The 24,842-nt window shown below is 40.0% G+C and overlaps 1 protein-coding gene across 9 annotated transcripts in view; it reads left to right on the top strand.

The window, feature by feature from the left end:
• Positions 1-24,842, top strand: part of UBAP2 (ubiquitin associated protein 2) — a 167,602-nt gene that overhangs the window by 51,709 nt on the left and 91,051 nt on the right. For 5 of the 9 annotated variants that reach the window (XM_075079579.1, XM_075079586.1, XM_075079581.1 and 2 more), the window contains exons 7-15: positions 1,679-1,733; positions 2,922-3,025; positions 9,220-9,272; positions 14,517-14,584; positions 16,968-17,157; positions 18,066-18,279; positions 20,863-21,134; positions 22,250-22,422; positions 23,504-23,714. In XM_075079579.1, the coding sequence (XP_074935680.1) occupies positions 1,679-1,733; positions 2,922-3,025; positions 9,220-9,272; positions 14,517-14,584; positions 16,968-17,157; positions 18,066-18,279; positions 20,863-21,134; positions 22,250-22,422; positions 23,504-23,714 (1,340 nt within the window). The remainder of the gene's footprint in view (positions 1-1,678; positions 1,734-2,921; positions 3,026-9,219; positions 9,273-14,516; positions 14,585-16,967; positions 17,158-18,065; positions 18,280-20,862; positions 21,135-22,249; positions 22,423-23,503; positions 23,715-24,842) is intronic. The other 4 variants (XM_075079583.1, XM_075079584.1, XM_075079585.1 and 1 more) reach the window with 2 other exon arrangements.

Genomic DNA, 24,842 nt, shown 5'->3' on the forward strand with positions numbered 1-24,842 from the left:
GCGTGTGGGGCACTGTTGTTTATGCAGAGCAAAGAGCAGAGCTTCACATGTGGGCTTGGTGAAGAGGGATGGCAATTGGTGGGTTGCAGCTGTTGTTGCCTCTTTCCTAACCTCTGTCTGTCTTCTCTCCAACTGATGGTGAAAAAAGAGCGAAGAGGGGAAAGTGTAGAGATAGCAGGCCTGGCCTGTTCTTGTCCCACCAAAATACTGTGTATTGCTGGATGGGAATCCTTCCTCTGCTAGTTTCCATGGTTCCTCTGTAGCTAGCAGTTGTCATCTTGTATAGGATATCGGTAAACTCTTTCATCAAAATATGGCTAAAGCTATCCTTCTATTTTGATGCTTCTTAGAAGTGCTTGAAAATGTACGTAGTAGACATTTTAGAGGTCAAAAATGTCTTTTAACACTTGGACAGTGAATTAGGGCAGGGAGAAGAGCGAGTGGTGAGGAGAGGAAAAATCATTAAAATAAGAACTTCCTAAACTGCTTTTACTGTGTCCTGGAGCTACTGCTCTTACTCAGTTTAGATGGTCCCCTGAAAATAATGGGTAATTCTGATCCGAATTTGAACAGCCTATGATGGGTAATGCTGATGTTTGGTCAACCAGTGTTGTGGTGACTTAGGTTTATAACTTCTGTGCTTTGATAAACTTTTAATTGCTTGGTGACTTAATTACCACATACTTTTGTTATTAAAATAAACATTGCTTTGTTCTCAGTCTGCAGCTCTTGACCTCCTTTTGTTCTTTTAATATAAAATAATATTCATAGTTGTCCTCAAAAAAACCCCAACAAACTGGAAAAGCCTCAGATTTTGAGGTCCAAAAAAAAAAAGGGGGGGGGGGGGCCTGCAAAATCTATATAGAAATATGCCTCATGTAAGAAATAGTTTCTAACAGTTTACATAGTCATGTACTTTATGGGTCGTTAAGTAATGCAAACATTTGTGTCTTGTTGGCACTATGCAATGTGTTAAAATGAAGCCATTCACTGTATCAAGAAGTTTGTAAACTGAGGCTGGTAACCAAATTGTTACAAATATTTGTTCTTAAAATGGAAATGAGGTTTTTTGTGGGTGATAACAGGGAAGTTAAGTATTTTGACCTGGGTGATTTTCAATGTCAGTAACTGATTAAGGGGAAAGCAGAAGGAATGTGTGGTTGCAGGTTGGCAGAAGCCCAGGAGGGTAGGGGTGAACAGGTGGGGTTGAGTAAGAGAAGGAAACAAATGGAGTATTTAAACTTTCCCTGTCACTCCTTGTCTGTGAGGAGAATTTCTTGAGAGATCGGGGTACATAGGGAGGCAGGGATTCTAAAGCATCTTAGGCAGGAGTGAGAAAGTAGAGCCAAAACTTAGAACAATGTCTGATGATTTCACAATAGCAGTCTCATATGGAATGGGTCTTTAGGTAAGTCCTTGGCATCTGGAGCTACTTCCTTAGCTACAGAAAAGGTAGCAAAAGAATGGCAAGTCCTACTAAAACACATAGTCTTAGATGAACTGTGGCTTACTGTGTGTATAAGCGAAACAAATTCTCCTATGAGGAAATTTTGGAAGTAAATTATATTTAACTTTAACTACAGTAGTTTTCTTCTTAAACCATAGTATTTTCTAATGTGACAGACTAGTGATTGGCGGCTCCTCTGCTGTTGCTGTTAAATGGTGTTTTCTCTCCTAGGGTTTGGACGTGGCAGAGGGAGAGGAGCGGGGAGGTTTTCAGCCCAAGGCATGGGGTAAGAAACATGCAGAGTACAGATTTTGGCAAGGATCAAACTCAGTGGCAATATTAATTGACAGTATTGCCACTGTATGTATTAATATTGCTGTATGTTTGATAAACAAATATGGATGCAAAAATTCTCAAATCTGGTAGATGATTAATGGATTATTTTTGTCTTAAGCCAGTTTTCCTAACTAGACACCTATAAAACCTAATGTAAGTTCACTCAATGTTAATATCTCCAACTTGGAGAACTTTTTGTACCTATCAGTAGCAGCCACATAGCGCCTTGGAGACTGAAAGTTCTGTGTGGTGCGTAGAGTCCTAGGACAACTTAAAAACAGATTTGTTTCAGTGTAATGTAGAACGTGTAAGTTCTATATAAACCCAGAAAGCCTAGTGATTGTAAACTTTCTTCTGTTTTTGATGTTTCCTACTTTAGCTCTTTGGACATACATGGACCCTAAAACAGAAACTAAAGTTACTCAGCAGCTATAAAGCTTGTTCTCAGTTCTGTTGGAATAACTTGCTTCATAAAAGTGTAGTCTCCACTACTTTCACTCAGTGTTTGCCTTTTAATGACATTTCATGTAATATCAGTGATGTCATGATGAGGCTCCTTCTACTTCTCTAACAATGCTTGTTCATACTTCTAGATGATAAATGGAGAAGAGGTTTTCCTTCAATAATCCTTTTTCACCTTTTAGCTGTATCTGTGTGTTTTGGCACTTTTGTCAGGAGTGCGTTCTGATATAATCTTACTGATGATCCGACTCCCGTCCTGCGCAGGTCTGGTGCTCTGAAAGGATATGATACTGGTTTCTTATCAGTCAGCCACCTGCTGAGAAACTATCAGCTGAGAGGGGCTTATTGTTGTGTGTATAAACTAATGCTTTATAAGGCTGGCGAGGAGGTATGCTGTTAACTGCTCTTTCAGGAATTATTGTTTTTGTTCAGTTTCTCTACAATAATTTTTTTTCCAGTCTCCTCACTTTTTTTCTCCTTACTTCTTTTCTCTCTTCTCCCTTTTTATCTATGTCTGCTCATGGAGGAAAAATGTCTTTTAAAACCAAAACTATCAAGATAAATTATGTGGAAATCGAGATGTTAAATCTAATACAGCTTCAGCTAAAAACGATGACACTTGTGTTCATTGAATGACCCATGTGTTCTCTTCCATTTCTTAACTTTAAAACTCTAGGACATTTAACCCTGCAGACTATACGGAGCCTTCTGCCACTGATGGCTTTGGGACAAAATCAGAGATTTGGGAGACTGGTCAGAATGATGCAGATGATGGAACTGGTAAGATGCTTCAAGAAGTGGAAGGATTGGAATGAAGACCTGTAGCAAATTGCAGTTAAAATAACTATTCCGTTAGTGTGCAGTTAACTTCTGAAAATACATCTCACTACACAGATATTAGTCCCTTTTTATAGCTTAACTGCTACTAATGTGCAGAGCACATGCTGTAGCCTCAGTGACACTCTGGTTAGAATGAGTGTTTTATTTTAGTACTAACATCCCTTAAGAGACAAAGGGATTTGAAGAGTTATTGGAAGAACCTGGTGTGTGAAGAACTGTTTAGATACCTTAAGTACTGCTTAAGAGCTCATCTAATGTAGTTAAGGAGTATGTCCTACTAAAAGTGATTGGTCCGCAGGCTTTAGGCATTAGGGTGTGAATATCTAAGTAGAAGAAGAAAAAGAAAAGCTCATTACAAATATGAATCCACTCAGTGACTCTGGGGTGGGTTTGGAAGCCTCACCTGTACAATACAGGAATGTAAGGATGTGAGTCTCTGGGGTGGAGGAGAGTTCCAAGATCTGCCACCTTTGAAGAGAAGAATTATTAATTAAAGCACAAGTAGGCACTTGAACGGAAGCCAAAAGAGCAGTCTGTCAGTCTGAAGAAAGAGGCAGCTCTCTGTTTCTGTATGAAGTTTCAAGTGTGAAGTGTACACTCCTGGCTAAAGACAAGAGACAGACATAGTGTGGAAAGGAGCCACTTAAGAGTGGTCTTGTGGTGATTCGGAAATGAAGAATGTGACCTGCTCGTCTGTGATTGTGAAAACAGGATACCTTGCTGCTTCCCATATTCCGTGACAGGAGATGAACACAAAGGAAACCCTATGTCAGGGTGGAGAAATCTGCGTATGTTATTGTCCACCTTTGGGAACCACCGAGTGGTAGGAGAGATTTTTGTTTTTTAATGCCAGCAAAGGGTAACTCTTCTGATCTGTTCATTCTGAAGCCTCCTCAGATAATTTTTTTCATCAGCCCCTGTGTCAAGTGTGGAAGGAAAAGTCTGATACTGGAGACCAGGGTGTGCTCCGTTGAGCTCTGCTGTGAGCCTCTTGAGATGCAGCTTCCTGAACTTCATACAAGCCATTTTCCACTTAACCAGAGAAGACAAAAACAGGCTTTGAGTTTAGGAGGGCTTATTAGGTAGCTGTCTTGCCACTCTGAGTGCCTTCTAGTCCAGCATGGGAGAGTGGCACTGAGTATATTAATGGTGGTTGAAAGGGAGCTCTTCTGCCAAATATTTCATCTTTCCAAGGAATTACTTTTGAAATTACTCGGTGCTATAGCACAGAAATGCACCTTTTACTTTCATTCATGTTAGCTTTTCAAATGAGTCATTAGATAATGAGTTAGAAGGACACCTAATGACTTAAATTCCCCTAGGAATACTGATATTGTTGTTTTCTATATTGTAGCAGAGGGCAGGGTATGTTGTCGCAAGTATTGCAGAAGCAATAAAGTTAACTAACTAAAGAAAGAAGAAATACAAGAAAGGCACAAGGAGACTGGACCAGAGGTAGAAAATTCACTGGTTAATTATTAATGAATGCAACCGTAAGGCCGTGGCTTACGAATTACTTTTTGTGCTCCATTTCCCAAGTGAGCTCAAATGTTTTATGATCCTTCCTGCTGACTCTGGGTAGCCTTAGCGTGCCTCCCCTATGGCAACCTCTGATCCTTCTTGTAGGCATGTCTTCAGTCTTCAGTAATGGGAGAATTCTGCCTAGGAATAAGAGTAGCTTGCTGTGGCTAAACAGATTCTCCTAAGAGTGTGAATGTGTCTACATGAGGGGTTTTCTGCTGAGCAAACACTGGTGGAAATTCAGAGTGTACTAGTTGATGTGTGGAACTTCTTCTTGGATGCCAAATGTGCTTTTGTTGTGAGGCTCACATCACCGAGAACTGCACTGAACTTCAGTAATGCAACCTAATGCATGTAAGGGAGGTTGGGGAGCATGGCGTGGGGAAGAAGGTGAGAGAATGCATTTAGGAATTTTCCTGTGCCTCATCAGGGTAATGGTTCTTAGGGTTATGAATAAGTGAGTGTCAGTGTTTTGAGATCCTGCAAAATCATTTGCTTGGTGGAAATTTAAAGTAAGCTAGTTAAGTGTTAATGTTCTTTTTGGGTGTGCAGTACCTCTTCGCCGTTAATCTTAATTTAGTTTAAAATGGAAAAGGCACCATAACTGACAAAACAAAAATGTCTGTCTATATATGTGACTACAGGAAGTGTGTTTTATTTTACAGTGTTTCTTTTTTAGACAAGGCATAGGAATGTCTGAAGTAAGTCCCTGAGGTAAAAAGATCTCTCTAAAAAGAGTAGACTTTAAAACTGAACCACTTAATTTTGTCCAAGTGGGAAACACTTTCAGCTTTGTGATGGAAGGCATTTTGAGAGTTATTAGAGGAGGCTGCAGCTGGGGTAGTAGTTTAAAGCAGAAAAGAGAGCGCTGGGAATTTAGATGGAAGCAGGGGTAGGAAGAAGGGGAAGGCAAGGTGTGGGACTGGAAGCAGGTTGTACAAAGTTCAGCTGTTGATTTGGATTGTTAGTCACAAATATTATTATGCAGTTGTGTTTTTTTCCTTAATTTACAGTGCTGGTAATGTTAGTTACAAACCAACAATCCCAGTATTAAGTTGTCAATGTGGAGTTCCTGAAGATGTGAATGAGGGGAATGTAAATGTATGGAATTCCATAAAGCCTGCAGTGGGCTAGTGAAGGATGTCAAATAAGAGCATGCACAGAGGAAGGGCAGGATGGAAATCCCTCTCGTTATTCCTCATTACCCAGACCTACTTCTTCTTTCATCTAAAAAGAAAGGAAACAAAATTAGCTCATACTAGCTACTTGGAAAATTAGTGTCTTTCAGCTGCAGTTACATTAAAAAGGAGATAAGTGGGCAACTACTTGGAGAAACAAAACTAGTTTTGCGTATCAGAATGTTTTCTAAAGATATCATGCAACTAGAAACTCTGTAGAGTTCTGAGTATTTACTAAGTATTTCCTCTTTAAGCCAGTGCTGGGGAAGGATCAACATTTTCAATTAAAGAGAAATACACAGTTTATTCCCAAAATGTAGTTGCCCCCATACATGCTCTGAAAGCACTCTCAGATCTCTTCAGTTCATTCTAGAATGCGAATGTAATCTGGAAGAGAAAGATTAGTACATAAGTCTAGGGTAGGCCAACATAAAATCATTCTGGGGCTAATATCTATGGCTGATTATTCGATAAAGGAAAAGACTAGAGTGACAGGAAGTGAGGAATTGGAGGAAAATAGGTGAAGACTTATCAAAAATGTATAGTATATGTTTTATTGGTTTTATAACTTCCTAAAACTAGACGTGGTACAAAGGAAAACAGGAAAGAGTCACTGCCATCTAGGTTGAAGTTGCAGTGGCAAGGATCCTTAAAAACAGAAAGCACAATTTTGTTGGAAAACAGTGAACTCTTTAAGTTGTGATGCTTTGCAAGGCTTGGGGGCAAAGGTTTGGAAAAGGATATATGGAGTTGCAGTAATGCCAAGGTGGATTTTGGACTAAAAGGAAATTGGCGCACTTGTGACAAGACCAGAATTAGAATTCCATCAATCTGAGCAAGGCATTAGCAAATGGATTTAATGCAGAGAAAAGCAGTGAAATAACTGAGGTCGGAAGGATTGAGTTGGGAAGGTAGAGTGTTAATAAGCAACAACAGTAAACTTAGCAGCTTGGGTGAATTAATAAAAGGATGAAAGGTTGTGTTCAGTATTTAAAAAGAGTAAACGCACAGAACGATGGTCATAAGTAGGAGCTGCAGATAAATGTTTAAACTGAATGTCAGGAAAATTACCCAAGTGTTATTCCAAAAGGCTTGGTCTCCCAAAGGTGGTGGGGGATGCTCAAGAGTTGGGCCTGATTTCTCTGAGCTCTTTTTGTGTTTGTTTTAGAAGACTCCGAGCTCTGTTGTTAGAGTTCTGGCGCCAGCATGAGGTTTGTCTTCTGCAGAGGCAGACCTCGCTCTGACTAATGGGACATAAATATAAGCAGGGCAATTACTAGGATCTTTTCCTTTAAAGAAGAAATATCAGAGGAAGGGATCCTGTGTTGGTCAGGAGAAGGGAAAGAGAATCAACTGTTTCTCTAAAATCCTTTGCTCATTGGACTTTTCTTCCTTTCCAAAATTTCTGTGGAAATATGTAGATTAGCCTAGAAATTTGAGGCATTGTAGTAATTCTGCTGTGCTTGGATATGGTTATTAGTTATTTTTCAAGTGCCTTGGTATTTTGCAGCATGTAGAAACCTCCTGGTTAGGGTCTGTATGGTAACATGTAAGCACAAGATGTTTCAGGCAACTTTGTATTGCTCCAGAGAGCAAACACAGAGTGGTTGTTACCTTGCTTAAGACCTGACAAGTAATTTAGATTCCAAGGTATAAATCCCATCTGTTTTCTTTCGACGGTGTGTATGTCTTTGTGGTAGGCCTCTTTGACTCACTGGATTTGTGCCATACGACCCTCCCCTGACCAGACATTGCTTTGTAAAGGTGTACAAAAGAACGTAGTAACATAGTGGTGGCATTAGTGTTTTCCCGAAAAACTGGGTTCGTTCACCTGGTGTGCAAAACACCAAAATACTCACAGAGTGGAGGTGTTCCATTAATTTCATTTTTGCGCAAAGATGGGTGCTAGGTGGTAACTCTACAAGGCTAGCACACTGCCCCAAGAAACTACAAGGTATTTAGACAGTTAAATATCAGTCACAGCTAATATGCCTGCCCCTCAGCTGATCATTGGTTAGATTCTTTCTCATTTAATCTTAAATGTACAGCTCCCTTTAAATTTACCATGCATGCTTAGAGAGTGCGGGGCTTATTTGAGTAGGGGGTTTTCTGGCCTATGGGCGTGATTTTTACTCTTATAATGAGGATAGTTCACCTAAAGTACACTTAGTTTTAGTTCTTATCAACATACATAAATATCCCAATTAGTTGTCTTCCTTGACTATATACTTTATCACCAAGCTTTCAGCGTCTTCTAGGCAGAATGTTTCCTTTTCTGAGTCTCTCAATTGTTCTTCAAGGATACAGTTGTAAAAAAAATGTTTCCCCTCTCTTTCAGCTCCCTTCTCTGACCACCGAATTTTGTTTTGCCAGGCTTACATGGTTCATTGTTATTAGCAGAAAATTCCATTTTCTTCAAGATATCATTAGTACAAACTGAATTTGATGTTCTCATCAGGGGGCTTGTTTCTGGATGAATATGTCTCAGAGGGTGCCTGGTTAAGTAAAGGAGATGAATAAAGCAGTAGTTCTTTTACTTTTGTACTTGGTCAAAGGAGATGGTAGCAGGAGCTTTACTGCTGGTGCTTTCTTCAGTCATGGTTATGAGTTTAAATGAAAGCTCTGGTTGTTGCTGGGATAACCTTTCCTATGCTTACGCAGGTGGGCAAGGCTTTAGTCCGTTTATTGCTCTTGTGTGTCTCTGCCTGCTGCTTCCTATGGAAAGGATCAGGTTGTTGCATCTATAGGATCATTTCCTGTAGCTTTCCCATTGCCGTGTGCTGTGGACTGTGCGCTGTACTGCAGTGTTTGCCAGATAAACTGCTACAAGTTATGGGAGGAGGTGTTTTGCAGCTACAGTGGAAGCTTATTGACTCTTCTGCTGCCATTATATTAAAACATTACCTATGTTTTAAAATAAAATTGCTCTATCAGGGGAAGGGATTGAGGTTGGTCTGCTCTGAAGAGCAGGTTAACAGTTTGGAAAGGAACCTCCAGAGGCATAGCTTGGGTCTGGAATTTGAGTATGTTGGAAGCAGGATTATGGGTGTCGGAGCAGGTGTTGTGGTTGTGTTTGGTTCAGGGTCTGTATGAATTTGCATGAAAGTAGGAGATCCCATGGGAGGGTGGAGTAACCTCTCACTCTATCATTGGGGGGGACATAGGAGGAGGTTCTTCCAATGTTTGGGATTAATCACTGGTTACAGAAATGTGTTCCTGCAAATTGTTTGGTACCATAGTGGCTAAGAAATTCCTGAAATCAGAAATTAATGGGGAAAAAACAAACCCTCCCAAAATTTTAAATCTGCAGACAAATTTTTGAGGACTTCCTATGTTTCCAACCACCACCTCCTCGCTTATAAGGCAGAAAGGTTGAAATACAACACTGTGCTTTTAGCTTGTAACCATTTTCTTTGCTTCCCCAAATTACAATAGGGGCGTGGAAAAACTCCATAGAAGAATGGACAGCAGACGACTGGAATGAAGATGTAAGTGTACCTTGTTGGATAGACCAATTGATTGTTTACCCTTTTCAGTGTTTCTGTATTGTCTTAGAAAACTAAATGTTCAAAGTAAGATTTTGCTGTATGCATGCAATGATATTTCTTACTGTGTTTTTAGCTGTAATTCCTGTTTAAAAAATATATATATTTACATAAGCTTATTTTTTAAAGAAATTGAATCAAGAAATATTTATTTTGCTGGGTGGACAATACATAGATAATAAAATTTTAAGTTTTATCCTAAATCAAGTATTTGTGAATTATAGTTCTCCACCGCTTAATGCTGGTTGGAGTTAATGGCATACTTCCCCCTATTGTTGTGTAGGGGTTTAAAACCATATTATCACAAGACTTTCATGTAATTAAGTGCTGAAGCTTACTATCAACTTTAGACTCCCTGTTTTATGTAGATTTCAAACAAAAAGCATCGTGCTTCCACTTAGTTGACTTCTTGTTCATACTGTTAAAAACGAGAGCTAGCAGCATGCTAAAGTTAGCAGATAATTGCTTCATTTCTGTTGTTTCATTGTGATGTGTTGCCTAAGGTACTACAACAGTTTTGGTTCTCATTCTTTACCTGGCAAGAGATGTCTTCATGTCTGCAAAATATTTGGCATTTGTGGTCATCACATGTGAAAATCGTGTTTGTGATTTTAAGTTTTCAGTTACTGTGTTAAACCTTACGCAGTTCAGAAAACAAATGAGGTATCAAGAACTGTGGAAAGGAAAACTTAACTTTTAAGAAGTTTTTAATCTTTTATAGGAATATCCATTATTTGAAGTTTATTTTCAGAGGAATAAGAGAGTGTCTTGGAAGTCATCCCTTTTGCCTCATCCTGTGGGGTGGCATGTCAGTGTTATCCCTAGAAACGTGTGAATATTTCTGTCCTTACCTAATGAGAGGGCTGTCTCTTTTGAGAAAATTAAAAGAAACTCTAAAATTCCTAGGTTTTCTGTATCAGTTACTGCCATCAAAAGCTGGCATATTTTTTAAACCTGTACTCTATTTCTGCACTAGACGCTAGAGGTGAACTAAGGGCTAAGGACAGTGAAAATTTCTGGCCTTGTTCTTACCCTGGTTTGCTGCTGGTACGATACAGCATTTGTAGTGGGGGGGTGGGTGGGTGGGGCTTGAGCAATGCCAACTAGGGATAGAATTTTTTTTAATAAACCTGAGTAATTTGGACATGAATCTTGAAAGAGCACCAGATGAAATCTCTAACCTGTTGTTAATTTTAATTAATTTTTAAATTAATTTTAGAGTCCTGGAAAAATCTGTGTAACCTAGGAGAAAGTTGTTCATGTTCTGATATTCAGAAAGAGTGAATGAAACGGCAAGCTGCAGACACACATTAGCCCAAAACATGCCTGGAGAAAAAATAATACAGGAAAATTTGATTTATCTGATTTAAAAAAAAAATAATAGAAGTGTAAGAATACAGCTTGTGCCATTCAGTGTTATTTTATGGAAATATGTCCATTTCAAATAAACCTGATCTTGGTCTTCAAGTAAATTACAAGCCAACTGTGAAGATAGAGTATGTCCTTGTAAGAGATTTGATCTACCTCTTTTGTTTTAAAATAATTAGATGCTATCATAAAACACATCAAGTGGATTAAAATCTGCATTGCAAATTTTGGCAAATAGATCTTTTGCAGGAGGACTATTGTTAAACGTGGGCATTTCTAGGAGGACTATAAAGGAATCCAGTCCCAGGCCAAATGCCATCTAGTGTCTTTATCAATGATTTGGAAGTAAAAATAAAATCACTGCTGAATAAAATGTGTGGGAAATCCCCAAATTATTGCAATGGCAATTAAAGTAAGCTAGTCATGTGGAGAAATATGGACCTCTGCCAGACTTGACTTGTTCAAATGAAAAATGCTTTAATATAGCCAAGCGCCCATTGGTTTTATAGGAATAAAGGCGCACCTCCAGTACAAGGGACTGTTTTTTGGAAAGCAGCAACTGAAAAACTTTCAGGATCATAGTGGATTATAAAAAAAGAATGTCTCGGCATGATCTCCTAAAGGGCTGATGCTGTGGCAAAAAAACTCTATTGTAGTCTTTTTGCCTGTAGGCACTCTTCCCTGTCACTTAATCATTCTTGATTAATGATTAAAATGACCAAGGAAGCTGATGTATTTGCTGTCTTCAGATAAAGACCAGGTGTTTTTCTGAAGAATATTTTCATTTAAATGTGGTGTTCTCTAGGCAGGTACAAGTTAGGAGCAGGTGAGTGAAATTTTGTTGTTTGACCTGAGAAAGATTAGACTTTTGTGATCTAATAGTCCTGTCTGGTATTTGTCTTTAGTAGTGAGTATTGTGCCAGTATAGTAGGTTGTCAGCGTGCTCTTAAAGTGGAAACTACTTGCAGTGAAAATAGGAGGTCGTATTTTGTTAAAGGGATCGGCAGGGCATGGACAATGAAGCACCAAACAAATGTTGAGGTACTGTAGATGGCTCTGGGTTTCCTGTTCAAATTGTGATCATGTTGTTCTGGCTAAAGAAGATAAAGTTTGACTACAGAAACTATCAGAAGGGGATAAATAGAATACATACAAATTGCTGGAAAGTGGATGAAGGCAAACATGATCTTTACAATATTGGTAGTTGTAGTTTTCATTTGAAACGATAGCAACACTTAACAAAAAATATAAGAAAGGAAGAAAAGTGTTTTAGTGGGAGTGCTTCCTTTACCAGGAAGCAGCATGAGAACTTGCTTTATTTTCTTTAGCTTCAGTACATCATACTAAAACAGTAATAAGGTTTTGTTATTTCTGATTTGCTGATGCAGAGTTTTTATGAGGATGCTAGAGTGTGTTTTCCTGTTCTCCTCACCTATCAACTGATCATAGGAGCTGGTAGCTAGCTGTTAAATATATATTGTCTTGTTTGGTGGCTGAAGAATGATTCTTATAATAGGAATAGGAGCTGAAAAGCACAGGCATTTCACTGCAGGTGGAGGAAATACCTTATGAGGCCAGTGGGAGGCAAATGGTTCAAGACCGTTTACTCAGTTCTGGGATAATGCCAAAGCTTCAGTGAATGATTTGTGGGTGTAGTGTATGGTGACCATAAGTAACTTTCTTAGGAGCCAATAATACTACTTTTAAGAAATACTAAATAAGTCTGCGTAATAAAACTTTTCAGTGGCTGCTGCGTGATATATGTTTTTTGACAAATGCTGTAATCCCAGCAGATTTCTGAATTAGGTGCTTGACTGGAGCTTGTGGCAATTAGTTTGCCACAGGGTGTAGTGTAAACTTCAGTATAGCTGAGCTGGTAGCTAGAGACTTTCACCTTGCATACTGGTTCCCTTGAAGAGAACGTTTTCTCTCATATGTCAAGCGTGCTTTTGAGTCGTTGCAAACATCCTCAGGCTCCTTGATTTGTTTACTTTTCAGGATTCATCAGTGTTTTGGCCACAGTCTTATTGTGGATTATGTGAACATAAGAAACTGTTGACATTGCAGAGAACTTAATCTTTAACCAAGGAATTGCAGGTCATAGGGTGCTGCTTGTGCCATTAGCTGATGCTTTTGTGCCATGTAACACTGTGTCATAACACTACAAAAAGTACAGTACACGTTGTTCTAAAGTAACACGTACAGCAGGGAAGGGGCTGAACAATAGAGAAGCAGCATTTTAAACTGCAAATATGCTTGAGCTGAATATTCTTTCTTCGTTTTGGTCAGTACATAAGAGTTGCAGGCTCGCAGCTTTATGAGTAGGACAGAGTTCTGTTCCAGAAAGATGGGATTAAAGTTCATTGTGTTGGCAGCAAGGGTAGGGAAGGAAATGGAGGGAGGAACTGTGGTGGTACTAATTTTTTTTATGAAACAGTGTGTTGCACATAAATGGGTGCTAGGAAACTTTGCCTCCAAGTGGTAAGCGATTGCTCCCAGTCAGCCCTTTTGTGTCCTGCTTAAATCAACAGGGTTTCACAGGAGAATCCTAATCAGATGATGGTGTTCAGGAATATATGTGCTTTCAGTAGAGCTGCATGTGGGATGGTAGTTTAAAATGTCTCGTGTTCATGATGCCCTTTAAACCGGGCTGCTAGCAATGTATGCAATTAAAAATGCATATTTTCCTGGAAGAGCTGTATTCAAATGTCACATTCTACAGGGATTCTTTGTGAGTATTTGAATAGGTCAGTTATTCTTTAGCTTAAATATAAAGCTAAACCAAAGTAGTTAAGGGTGATTTTGTGCAAATTTAATTCAAAATGTAGCTATTATATGTGCATATCTCTATCTTGTTAAACCTAACCTGTACTGGCTTAAGACCTATTCTGATTTGCAAGTCAATACGAATGAATTATCCGTAGGAAGCTGTAGCTGTTTAACTACTACTTTTTTTTTTTAAAAAAATAAAAGCATTAAAAAAACTGCAAAAGACCAAAAGACCAAACAGGAAACAACCCCCCTACAAACCAAAATCACCCCCTTTCCCCATAAAACCCCAATCAATCAGCTCTCCCCCCACAGCTACACATGCAAGTATCTATCTTTACTATAACAACATGGTTAAAGCAGTACAGCTTTCTGCTGTGGATGGTCTGACTGGTTATACTAGTATAAGAAATTACATGGTTCTCTCTATTGCTGCTTTCAGACTCATGCTCGCAGAGCAATCAGTTTAAGATGTTATTGCTGCCCCTAGCAGAAATGCCAAAAAGGAACTGTGAATGGTGGTTCACTGTATGTACCTGAGCGCAAACCTGCCTCTGCAGGTGATATGAGCTGAAATGTAAAACACAGGGATACGTGAAATGAGTGGGAACGATGCAGTGTGTTAGACTTCTGCAACAAGATTTATCAGAGCTGTTCTATGGAGTGTCCTGAATTATGTCTGCACAAGGTATCTTTACACTGATGATATACCAGCTGTTACATTAATTACTTTCTACTGGTATATTTTTCAGTTAAACTATTGCCCAAGCTGATGTACTTACATTCATATACCACTGTTTGTCTTCAGTAGATCAAATTTTCTAAAACTGTAATTAAATTGGTACTTTATTCTGTGAGGAAGACTTTCCTGAAGTTTGACTAAATTTTTTTGTCTTTTTAAGCAGAGCTGCAGTATAACTGGTTATTGTGGCAGTCTGACTTTTGTCTTGAAAGTGCATGACCCAGATGGAATTTCTGCAGATGTTTCAGCAGTCAAGTGTGAGCATCTGTATGATTAAAATACCTTTTCCTCCCCCGTCTCTTTTTCAGCTTTCTGAAACAAAAGTCTTCACCGCTTCCTCTGCTCCAGCTGAGAATCATGTGACTCCTGGGCAAAGGTAGGCTGCTCTTCCATGTTTTCCCTACATCTTAAAAACCTTCTGCTTGGCGACACAATGTGCCCTGGTTTCAGCTAGGATAGAGTTAATTTTCCTCCCAGTAGCTGGTACAGTGCTGTGTTTTGGATTTAGTATGAGAATAATGTTGGTAACACACTGATGTTTTAGTTGTTGCTAAGTTGTGCTTGCAGTAGTGAAGGACTTTTCAGCTTCCCGTGCTCGCTGGGTACACAAGAAGCTGGGAGGAGGCACAGCCAGGACCACTGACCCCAACTGGCCAAAGGGATATTCCATGCCACAGGACGTCCTGCTCAGTGTATAAACTGGGGGGAGTTGGCTGGGGGTTGGGTAGTGATTGCTGCTTGGGGACGGGCAGCGGGTGGTGAGCAGTTGCATCACTTGTTTTTCCTGGGTTCTCTATCCTTCCCCATTCCTTCTTTCCTCCCTGCCTGCTCCTTCATTTCAGCTTATTATTATTACTATTTAGTTATTGAACTGTTCTTATCTCAACCCACAAATTTTCTCACTTACTCTTCTGATTCTCTCCCCCATCCCACTGGTGGGGGAGGGTGAGTGAGCAGCTCTGTGGTGCTTTGTTGCTATTAGTGGATAAACCATGACACAATGTTAGCTTGCATATGTGAAGTGTTGAATAAAGACACAGGGCAGCGATTGGTCAAAGATTCAGACAGGTCAGAGATCGGTCAAGCTAATTTCAAAACTGCAAAACCCTTGCTTGCAAACAATTGGCTTTTTGGGTTCCTGTGTTACCTATCATTGACTACGGGAGCTGAGCCGTAAGTATCAAATCCACAGGCATAGTACTGAGAAGACCTTGTCTTCTGCACTAAGAGTGCTTACAGGCAGAAACAAAAGTAGCTGGGAAGAAAATTTTTCTGCTGTTGAAAAGAAAGCTCTGGCTTTGCTGTCCAGGAGATGGAAAGCCTGTCCCCGCAGATGTAAAAGCATTCAGAATGTAGTGCTTTGACAAATATATTAACAGAAAAGGTTGTGTTGGCAAGAAGGTGAATTTCCTGGTAAGCATCACAATTACTTGCCTTAACTGATGATACAGACTGTAGATAGAGAACCAAAAATTTGGCAGTTGCTGCCTTCCTTTTGCTTGCCTTCGTCTTCACCAAATGCCTGGCTGATGATGTTATGGAATCAGTTGCCTGCATTAGCCTTAGGTCCCAGTAAGGCAGGTTGAAGTTGCATGGTGAAGACTTCAGTAGTTGGATAGCATGAGATCTGAAAACTAGATGGCCTAAGGGTCCCAAACATCCTGATACAGCTGTACTGCTGTACTCCAGACTGCAGCAAAATTTTCCCTTATAATGTGGATGTGATCAGGTGGAGGTGTGGTAGCAGTTAGTCTACAGTTTATATTCCTTTCCTTTTAAAGGTGATATGCTCCCATGTTCATTGTTCTAATGCAAATATTCTTCCAATGGATGTCCCTCAAATAATGTCAGAAAGTATTTTAGTTCATCAACTCAAATTGTGGTGGTTTTTTTTTTTTGTGGGGGTATTTTTTTGTTTTGTTTAGTCTTTGGGTTTTTTTTTACTTGCCATAAGAAAGGTTTGGGCATTAAGAAATCTATGCTAATAAAAGTGCTGGAAACACTTCAGCCAATGCCTGCAGTATATTTAGGATAAAATTAAGTCAGAATTTTTGGATTATATTTGTTTTATTGTCTGAATGCTTTACTTTTCCTTGAATAAATCTGTGCTAAATGTGTGGTAGGGGTTAGTAAGCCATGCTAAATAGAAGAATTCATGTTTCTCATCTTGTGTGCGGTAGAGTAATTTTGGATATGTGCCTGCTATTTGAGAAACTTATATTTTTGCTGCTCCTGTGACTACCATGTCTTACATATTCACTAAATCACTGCATATGTGACTTGATTCTTTACTGTCCTCATACACACCCTATACAGAGGTAGGACTTTGATCCCTTGCTCTTTTTAAAGCGTGATATACAGAGAATGTGGATTATTAATATATATAATGGGCTTGCAGGCAGGATCCACTTAAACATAGTGTATCCTTTATGACTTGCCCCCAGTTACTAGCTCACATTAATCGTATAGGTTATTTATGTGATACATGGTGTCATAAATTTGATAATGTTTGAAAAGAGTGGAAAGATAATTTATATTTTAACTGTAGTGGAAGGTTTCAGTTACCAGAATATGACTTCCTGGCAAAGACCTCTATTCTACTTCTTTTTGTATGGCAGACAAGCAACATTTGAAAAGACCATTAATCAGTAATAATTCTGTTGCCGGTATGGCAGCTTTAGTATTGTTAGTGCTTTCTTCAGTTTCAGCACAGCTTAATCATCATGTTTATTCCAGCCAAACTTTGCTTTTTCTTACAGCATTGATTTGGTAACGCTACTTCAAAAGCCTGTGGCTTCTGCCCAAGAGACAGAAGGCAACTCATTTGAGGCTCCCCAACAGCAGAGCTTTGGCCAAGCTCTAGTCTTCACAAATTCTCAGCACAGCACCCAGATGGCATCAGTAACTGGCAGCTCCAGTGCTGTAAACTCTTACTCTCCTCAAAGTCTGGTAAAATTATCTTATGCTTTCTAAATATTGTTCATGAGTAAATATTTCAGGTTAAACAACATTTCCAGTACTGGTCATTTCAGTATTTGTGAAATTCAGGTTGCAAATGCAGAAATGGAATTCTTGATTCCATTCCTTCCATACACTCTCACTCTCTCTCACTCTCTCGCTCTCACTCTCTCGCTCTCACTCTCTCGCTCTCACTCTCTCGCTCTCTCTCTCTCGCTCTCGCTCTCTCGCTCTCGCTCTCGCTCTCTCGCTCTCGCTCTCGCTCTCTCGCTCTCTCGCTCTCTCGCTCTCGCTCTCTCGCTCTCTCGCTCTCTCGCTCTCTCGCTCTCTCGCTCTCTCGCTCTCTCGCACTCTCGCACTCTCGCACTCTCGCACACTCTCTACTTTTTTCTGGTTTTGCTAAGTAGTTGTTTCTTGGTTTACCTGAAGTACTTGTATTAATTTTTGAGTAGAGAGCAGGTCAATTTACTATTTCTGGTTCAAGAGTTCTATGCCAGAAAACTATGATTTGTTATTTCCAAGTACATATCTAACTTTTTTGTGGAAACTTGCCTATTTCTGAGTCAATTGTGAGGACTTGAAATTGGGCACTTCTATTTATGCTCTGAAAATCTGTTCAGCTATTAGTAAACTTATGCTCTTTTGAGATGCATGGATTCAAGTAAACCAGTATAATTGCAGTCACAGTGGTGGAAGTTGTGTTGGTGATAATCAGGGAGGATCTGGCCATATGCTACAACTGCTGAATTTCTTGTTGGTTATTTGTTGGTAATCTAGGGCTGAATAGGTTTTAGTTGCTGCCAAATAGTAGCTGTAGGCATTGACCCTATGGATATGTTCAACTTATTTATTAAATACTTAACTCCACTCCTTCCCCTCTTTTTTTTGTCTTTCGGTAGTCTGCAGTTCTTTGTTCTGGCTTTGGAGAACTTGGATCCTCTAAATTGGCCAACTCTACTGGATCCCAAATCTTGGAGCAGTTGAAATCTCCAGGACTGGGTCAGTTTACCTCTCAACAAAACAACAGTAGCTCCACCACCACTACCACAGCTGCCACATCATCCTGGGATCTAAAACCACCCATTACTCAGTCCTCAGTCCTTAGCCAGTTTGGTAAGTGCTTTGACGTATCTTTCTCTCTCTCTCTCTATTAGCCTGTAAGATTTCTTAATGCCAGTGACAGTTTAAAATGACCTTAATAAAAGACTTTTTCTAAAAAATGTAATGCTGATAAAAAAATTGGTTACAAAATTTGAAGAGTTACACTTACTTGCTGGTAATAGACATTATGGGTATATCACCAACTAAGTTTTGATAGGCTTAAGCCTATACATAAATGTCATTGCAGCTTTAGAAGTTGTTGAACCTTCATGTAATGACATCATTGATTTACTGTGCTTGAACGTCTAAGTGGAACTTCGATGGGACTTCCTCAAAAAATCCTGGAAAATGCTTATTTTCATAGTGCCTGTGCTGCTTTTAGCTGAGAATAAGGTTTTACCATATTTTATACTTCTGTCCCCACTTTTTTCTCTTCTAACAACTACATGAATTTTGAATGAGTACTATATAGTTTCTTCATAATGTATATCACAACTCAGTGTTCTTTCTCTAGTGTGCTGAGAATGATGCAGGCTACCCAGTTTGTCTATTCATAATTGTATGGATTTTTCATTTAATTGAGTAAAATTAGTAGAAACAGTGAAAATGACACTAACTTGGTTTTTGGATTGTAGTTCCTAGCAGTATTCTCACTGTAAAGAATGATAGCTTTTCTATCTATCTCATGCGTAGGTGTGTGTTTCCAGATAGATAAGCAGCCAATCTGGCAGCCATTACAACCTTTAACACAAAAGTTGGACTTCTCCAAGGCCTTTGATAGGGTCCCCCACAGTCTCCTCCTGGAGAAATTAATGCATTATGGCCTAGACAAGTGGTCTGTGCAGTGGGTGAGGAACTGGCTGACAGGCCGCACCCAAAGGGTGGTGGTAAATAGCTCCTTTTCCAAGTGGCAACCTGTCACTAGTGGAGTCCCCCAGGGATCGATATTGGGCCCAATGTTATTCAACATCTTTATAAGTGGTCTGGATAACCGCATCAAGTGTAGCTTGGTGAAGTTTGCTGATGACACCAAGTTGAGTGGGGAAGTAGGCACTTCAGAAGGGATAGCTGCTGTGCAGGGAGATCTGGATAGGCTGGAAGAGTGGGCCAGCAAGAACCTTATGAAGTTCAACAAGGAGAAGTGTAAGATCATGCACCTGGGAAAACATAATCCAGGAGTGCAGCACAGACTGGGATCCCCCTGGCTGGAGAGCAGCTCTATGGAAAGGGACCTGGGGGTCCTGGCGGACAGAAAGCTCAACATGAGCGAACAGTGTGCTGCTGCGGCCAAGAAGACCAACAGGATGCTGGGTTGCATCAAAAAGGGCATCACCAGCAGAGATAAAGAAGTCATTATCCCGCTCTACTCAGCGCTTGTCAGGCCACACCTGGAGTACTGTGTCCAGTTCTGGTCCCCACTATGCAAAAAGGATGTGGCCAGGCTGGAAGGGGTCCAGAGAAGGGCCACCAAGATGATCAGAGGACTGGGAAGCTGCCATACGAGGATAGGCTGGGAGAGCTGGGTTTGTTCAGCCTTGAGAAAAGGAGGCTTAGAGGGGATCTCATCACCGTGTACCAGTACTTAAGGGGTAGTTGGAGATTCCTTTTTTACACGGAGTCCCATGGAGACGGCAAGGGGGAATGGACACAAATTGCTCTTGGGGAGATTCTGACGGGACACCAGAGGGAAAATTTTCACAGTGAGGACAGTCACCCATTGGAATAATCTCCCCAGGGAAGTGGTTGACTCTGCCCACGTTGGACACTTTCAAGATTCGGCTGGACAGGGTGCTGGGCCATCTTGTCTGGACTGTGCTCTTCCTAGAATGGTTGGACTAGATGATCCCTGAGGTCCCTTCCAACCTGGGATTCTGTGATTCTGTGAACAATTCTGAAAAAAATCTTTACATACATTTTAAGTCGCTTATTAATGCCCTTTACCAACTGAATAAAAAAGCCTTCGATTAGCAGATGCTGTGGGCCTGGTGGTGGCTTACCAGTGCTCTGGCCAGTACCTGGCTTTCAGCGTATGAAAAATATGAAAGGGGAAGACTTGGGTAAAAGAAGCCTGTCAGTGTCCAGTGACTCTTTGCTTTCAGCTGGATTGGGATGGTAGATGACTTCCTATTTTTGTTGAAAGTTTTCTCTTTTGTAGGGGCAGGAAATCCTAACTTATAATACCTCTAAATTGCAACTCCAGATGCCCTGGAAGTAATAAAATTTTATTGGCATGGTTAATTGCAGAGAAACTTGCAGTGTTTGATTAAAATAATCTGTAACGGCTTTTGAGGACTAATGTGTGATGATAATATGTGACTGTATAGATAGGTTTATCTTCATGTTTTTGAAGGAAGCTCAGTAATGCTTGCCCACAGCTGTTTATTTTAAGTAGAGAATATCAAATGTTGGCCATACTATTACAGTGGTAATGTTCAATGTGGAAGTTTTATGGTGTCTGAAAGAGACTTGCACATGCTATAAAATCATAGCTGTTGAGTATGTCAGGTCACACAGATTCTTTCATAATGAGTAGAAGTGTGAAGAGCAGAGTTTAATGCTTTAATTTTGATATTTATTTTTCCCAATGCTGACCAGACTTTAAATCCCAACCTGAACCATCCCCAGTTCTGAGCCAGCTGACCCAGCGACAGCAACAACAAATGCAGGCAGTGTCTGTTCCTCCTCCTGGGCTAGAGTCCTTCTCCCAGGTAAAACTCCGAGAGCCATCACCAGTAGACAGTTCTACAGCTGTTAGCAAAATGTTACAGCTCCCCTCCCTGTCTGTGGATAACCAGGCAGTGACTGCCCATCAAACCCAGCAGAAACAGATAAAACCGCCAAAACGGAGGATAACTCCAGCATCCAAGGTGGGTAATTGAGTGGTGGCTTGTCCTTAGTAAATGTAAAAACATACAAAAGCTTGAGCCAGAAATAGTGTGGCCAGCAGGAGCAGGGCAGTGATCATGTCCCTGTACTTGCCACCGGTGAGGCCGCACCTTGAATACTGTGTTCAGTGTTGGTCTGCTCACTACAAGAAGGACATTGAGGTGCTGGAGTGTGTCCAGAGAAGGGCAATGAAGCTGGTTGAACAGTCTGGAGAGTAAGTCCTGTGAGGAGCAGCTGAGGGAACTGGGTTTGTTTACTCTGGAGAAGAGGAGGCTGAGGGGAGACCTTATCGCTCTCTACAACTACCTGACAGGAGGTTGTAGCAAGGTGGGGGTCGGTCTTTTCTCCCAAGTCACTAGTGATAGGACAAGAGGAAATGGCCTCCAGCTGCACCAGGGGAGGTTTGGATTGGATATTGGGAAAAAATTCTTCTCTGAAAGGGTTGTCAGGCACTGGAACAGGCTGCCCAGAGAGGTGGTGGAGTCACCATGCCTGGAGGTGTTTAAAAGATGTGTATATGTGGTGCTCAGGGACATGGTTTAGTGGTGGACTTGGGAGTGCTGGGTTAACAGTTGGACACAATGACCTTAGAGGTCTTTTCCAAGCTAAACGATTCTATGATTCTATATTATGGATAGGTTGCTAGAGAGAAGGAGAGCAAAGATCATGATATACTACTTGTTTATAAAGCAGGAAGTTCTACGCTGGATGGTTTTTTAGGTATTGTCTTTTCCAATCACATATCTGATCACTCTGTGTTGAAAAGGACTGTTCCTGGGTGATTTTGGATTCTGTAGTAGCCACAAGATGAATGGCTGAAGCGGTATGGACATGGATGACACTTAGATAGCATAGAATAGTATTACTCTTTCAGCTCCAGATCAGGGCACAAAATCAATGAATTAATTTCATGTTACAAGAATGTAGTTAATTTATGTGGTGTAAATGGGGGATTGTTGCAGATATAGTTAGCAGCAAAGGCTGAGGCAGTAACTGAAGAAGCCTGTAGTTAAGGGAGGGGAAAGTGTCAGTTATTGGTATCTTTAATAGAGATGGTGTCTGGAAAGGAGTTATGTCCTTTTTTCCCTCCTTTAAGATTCCTGCCTCTGCAGTGGAGATGCCTGGAACAGCGGATGTGACAGGGTTAAATGTTCAGTTCGGAGCTCTGGAGTTTGGATCAGAGCCTGCACTCCCAGACTTTGGATCAACTTCAAGCAGTGAGAATACCAGCCAGGCAACCAACAATAGCTTGTACTCAAAATCCATAAAGTACGTGTGAGTTCCCCTTGTGCATTTTTACATGTCATCTTTAGGCGGTCAGGTTTGTGCCAAAAATATCAAGGCACAGTTACCATGTAATGGGAGGGGGAAATATGCTGACTCGTAAGGCATCTTAAAGGAGAAATTTCTTTTCTCATTACAATCAAAATCTTCCTGGATGTGTCAGTGTGAAGCTGGAGATAGCATGAGTGTAAATAACCTTATAATAAGCTACCCTTTATAGAATTGCTTTCTCATGTCTAATTGTCCTGATTTTCAAATTTGTTGGAGGGTTTGTTCCTCTCAGTCCAAATTTTTCTGCTTTTGATCCAGGAGAGATGACCCTTGTACCATGTATGTGTCTTAGTAGGTTGGCACCAGGTAAACAGATCTGATGCTCCTGTAGGATGAGAAAAGAAGCCAGGCTTTGAGTATGCAGAAGCTCTTACTGAAATGCTAAATAGCCAAAGATAAATGCCAACGTACTAGTAACTCATTTTTTAATTCCGTATTAATTTAAAAATTGGCTTCAATAAAAAGCTTCTTGAGCTTAATTCAGAAATACTAGTGAAAATGAACTTTCACATTCATTTATAGTTCTATAAATGATTTAGATGTTTAGAAAGTAAAACATTCCTGCATGTGTTAAAGTATTTTTTTCCTCTTTGCATAGTTCATTCTTTTAGACTACTACTGTAACATTAGAATTCTATTATAAAAAGAGACTGGGTGTTTCTTATCGTATACCAGACTTTATAGATCCTAGTTGTTTAAAAAAAGAGAGATTATGATCGTTAATTTATCCTTTGAGAAGGTGGAAATCACATGACTGAAAAGTGCTTGTGTGTAAACTCTTGTTTTGGTTGGGCTGGCAGGAAGAAGGTGAATGGTGTTTAATGCAGCTGGCTTTGAAGAAGTGATTACTAGGGACTAAAGCAAAATTATATTTTTTCCATAATTAGATTTCTAATATAAATAATTAATATCTGACTGTGTGTTAGTTCTAGCTAACTGTATAGGAGCTGATATTTTCTTGTAGGTGTTTGAGATGTTGTTTACCAAGATGATAAGTGGTTTTTACTTTTTCCAGTGATCCTCTGAATACCTCTTTGCCAATATCCAATACAGTACAGGAGTCCACCTACACAACCTCTGCCATCACCTCTTCCAGTCTGACCTGCTCATCCCAGAGCACTAGCCCAGTAACAACAACTTCCTCCTATGACCAGACTTCTGTGCATAGTAGGATAGCGTACCAAAGCTCCATGGCTCCATCTGAATCAACGCCTGTTGCAGCTACGGTGAGTGAATTTCAGAAATAAGACCTTGAAAAAGGTGAAATATTCTTGTCCATGTTAGACTTGTATAACCCTACTATGTTAATACTTTTAACCAAGCTAAGTGGTATTTTTGATTCCCAAGGCCACGCTGTTATTTGTTTTTGCTTTTCCTATTGTACAGCCATTGTTGGCCATACTGTATTTGGGGTATAAGAGCTGCTGATTTCATGGGTTTTGACATCCTAAATTGCTGTTTGACCTTTTCTCTTAGTAATGCTTAACATTCTACTTGAGTTTCCTTTCCTGAACCGTAGCTATTTAAAAAAGGATCTCTCTCTGTATGTAAATGTTAGTCATGGTGTTTTGCCATAACTTGACAGTTTCTATCCAAAGGTGTATTATTTACTAAATTTATATGGCACCTATCAAATGGATCCCAAACTATTTGTGGCCCCTCCAGCATTACTCTTTTATTGGATTTAAACACCAGTGGGAATTAGTTTCATGTTTTATTTTAAAAAAAGCATAGGGAGAGGTTGAATCTAGGACAGAGAGGATCTCTCTTGGGAGATTCAAAAGCACCTACTCTCTTTGTGTGTGGAATGTATGTTTGTTTTAAGAGAACTTAATTTATTAAATGTTTAAGGAAATTGTGAGAGTGTTTAAGTTGGTTTACTTCTGGCCTTTGTTATGTAATGGCTCAGTCACACTTGTCTTCTGCACTAGCTCGTATGTACTGGTGAGGATCAAGCATAGACTATCCACTTCTGTACTCCAGCGTTATCCAAAAAACAACTGGTGCTTCTCAAGTCTTATCTTTCAATGGAAAAAAATTGGCGTCTCTGTGTAACTTGGATAGTTAAAATTGTGAGTTGCATTAGATCAAAAGCACAACCATTTCCTGTATGTTAATGCAATTCTTTTTCATGTCGGTGTGAACCTGAAGTTTGTTACATACAGTACATGGGAAGGTCACCTGCTGATGGGTGTAGTATGGGCAGTGTATGGGATTCTATGTGTTCAAGACACTTTGCACTCAAGACAACTCTTATGTGGTTTTGTTAAAGGCAGTAAAAAAGTTGATTTTCTGCCTTTTTTGTCTTTCAATTTAGAATGAATGTAGAATTTTGCATGAAGCATGTTCAGTGT

The sequence above is a fragment of the Phalacrocorax aristotelis genome, chromosome Z, assembly GCF_949628215.1.
Source record: "Phalacrocorax aristotelis chromosome Z, bGulAri2.1, whole genome shotgun sequence".
Classification (NCBI taxonomy): Eukaryota; Metazoa; Chordata; class Aves; order Suliformes; family Phalacrocoracidae; genus Phalacrocorax; species Phalacrocorax aristotelis.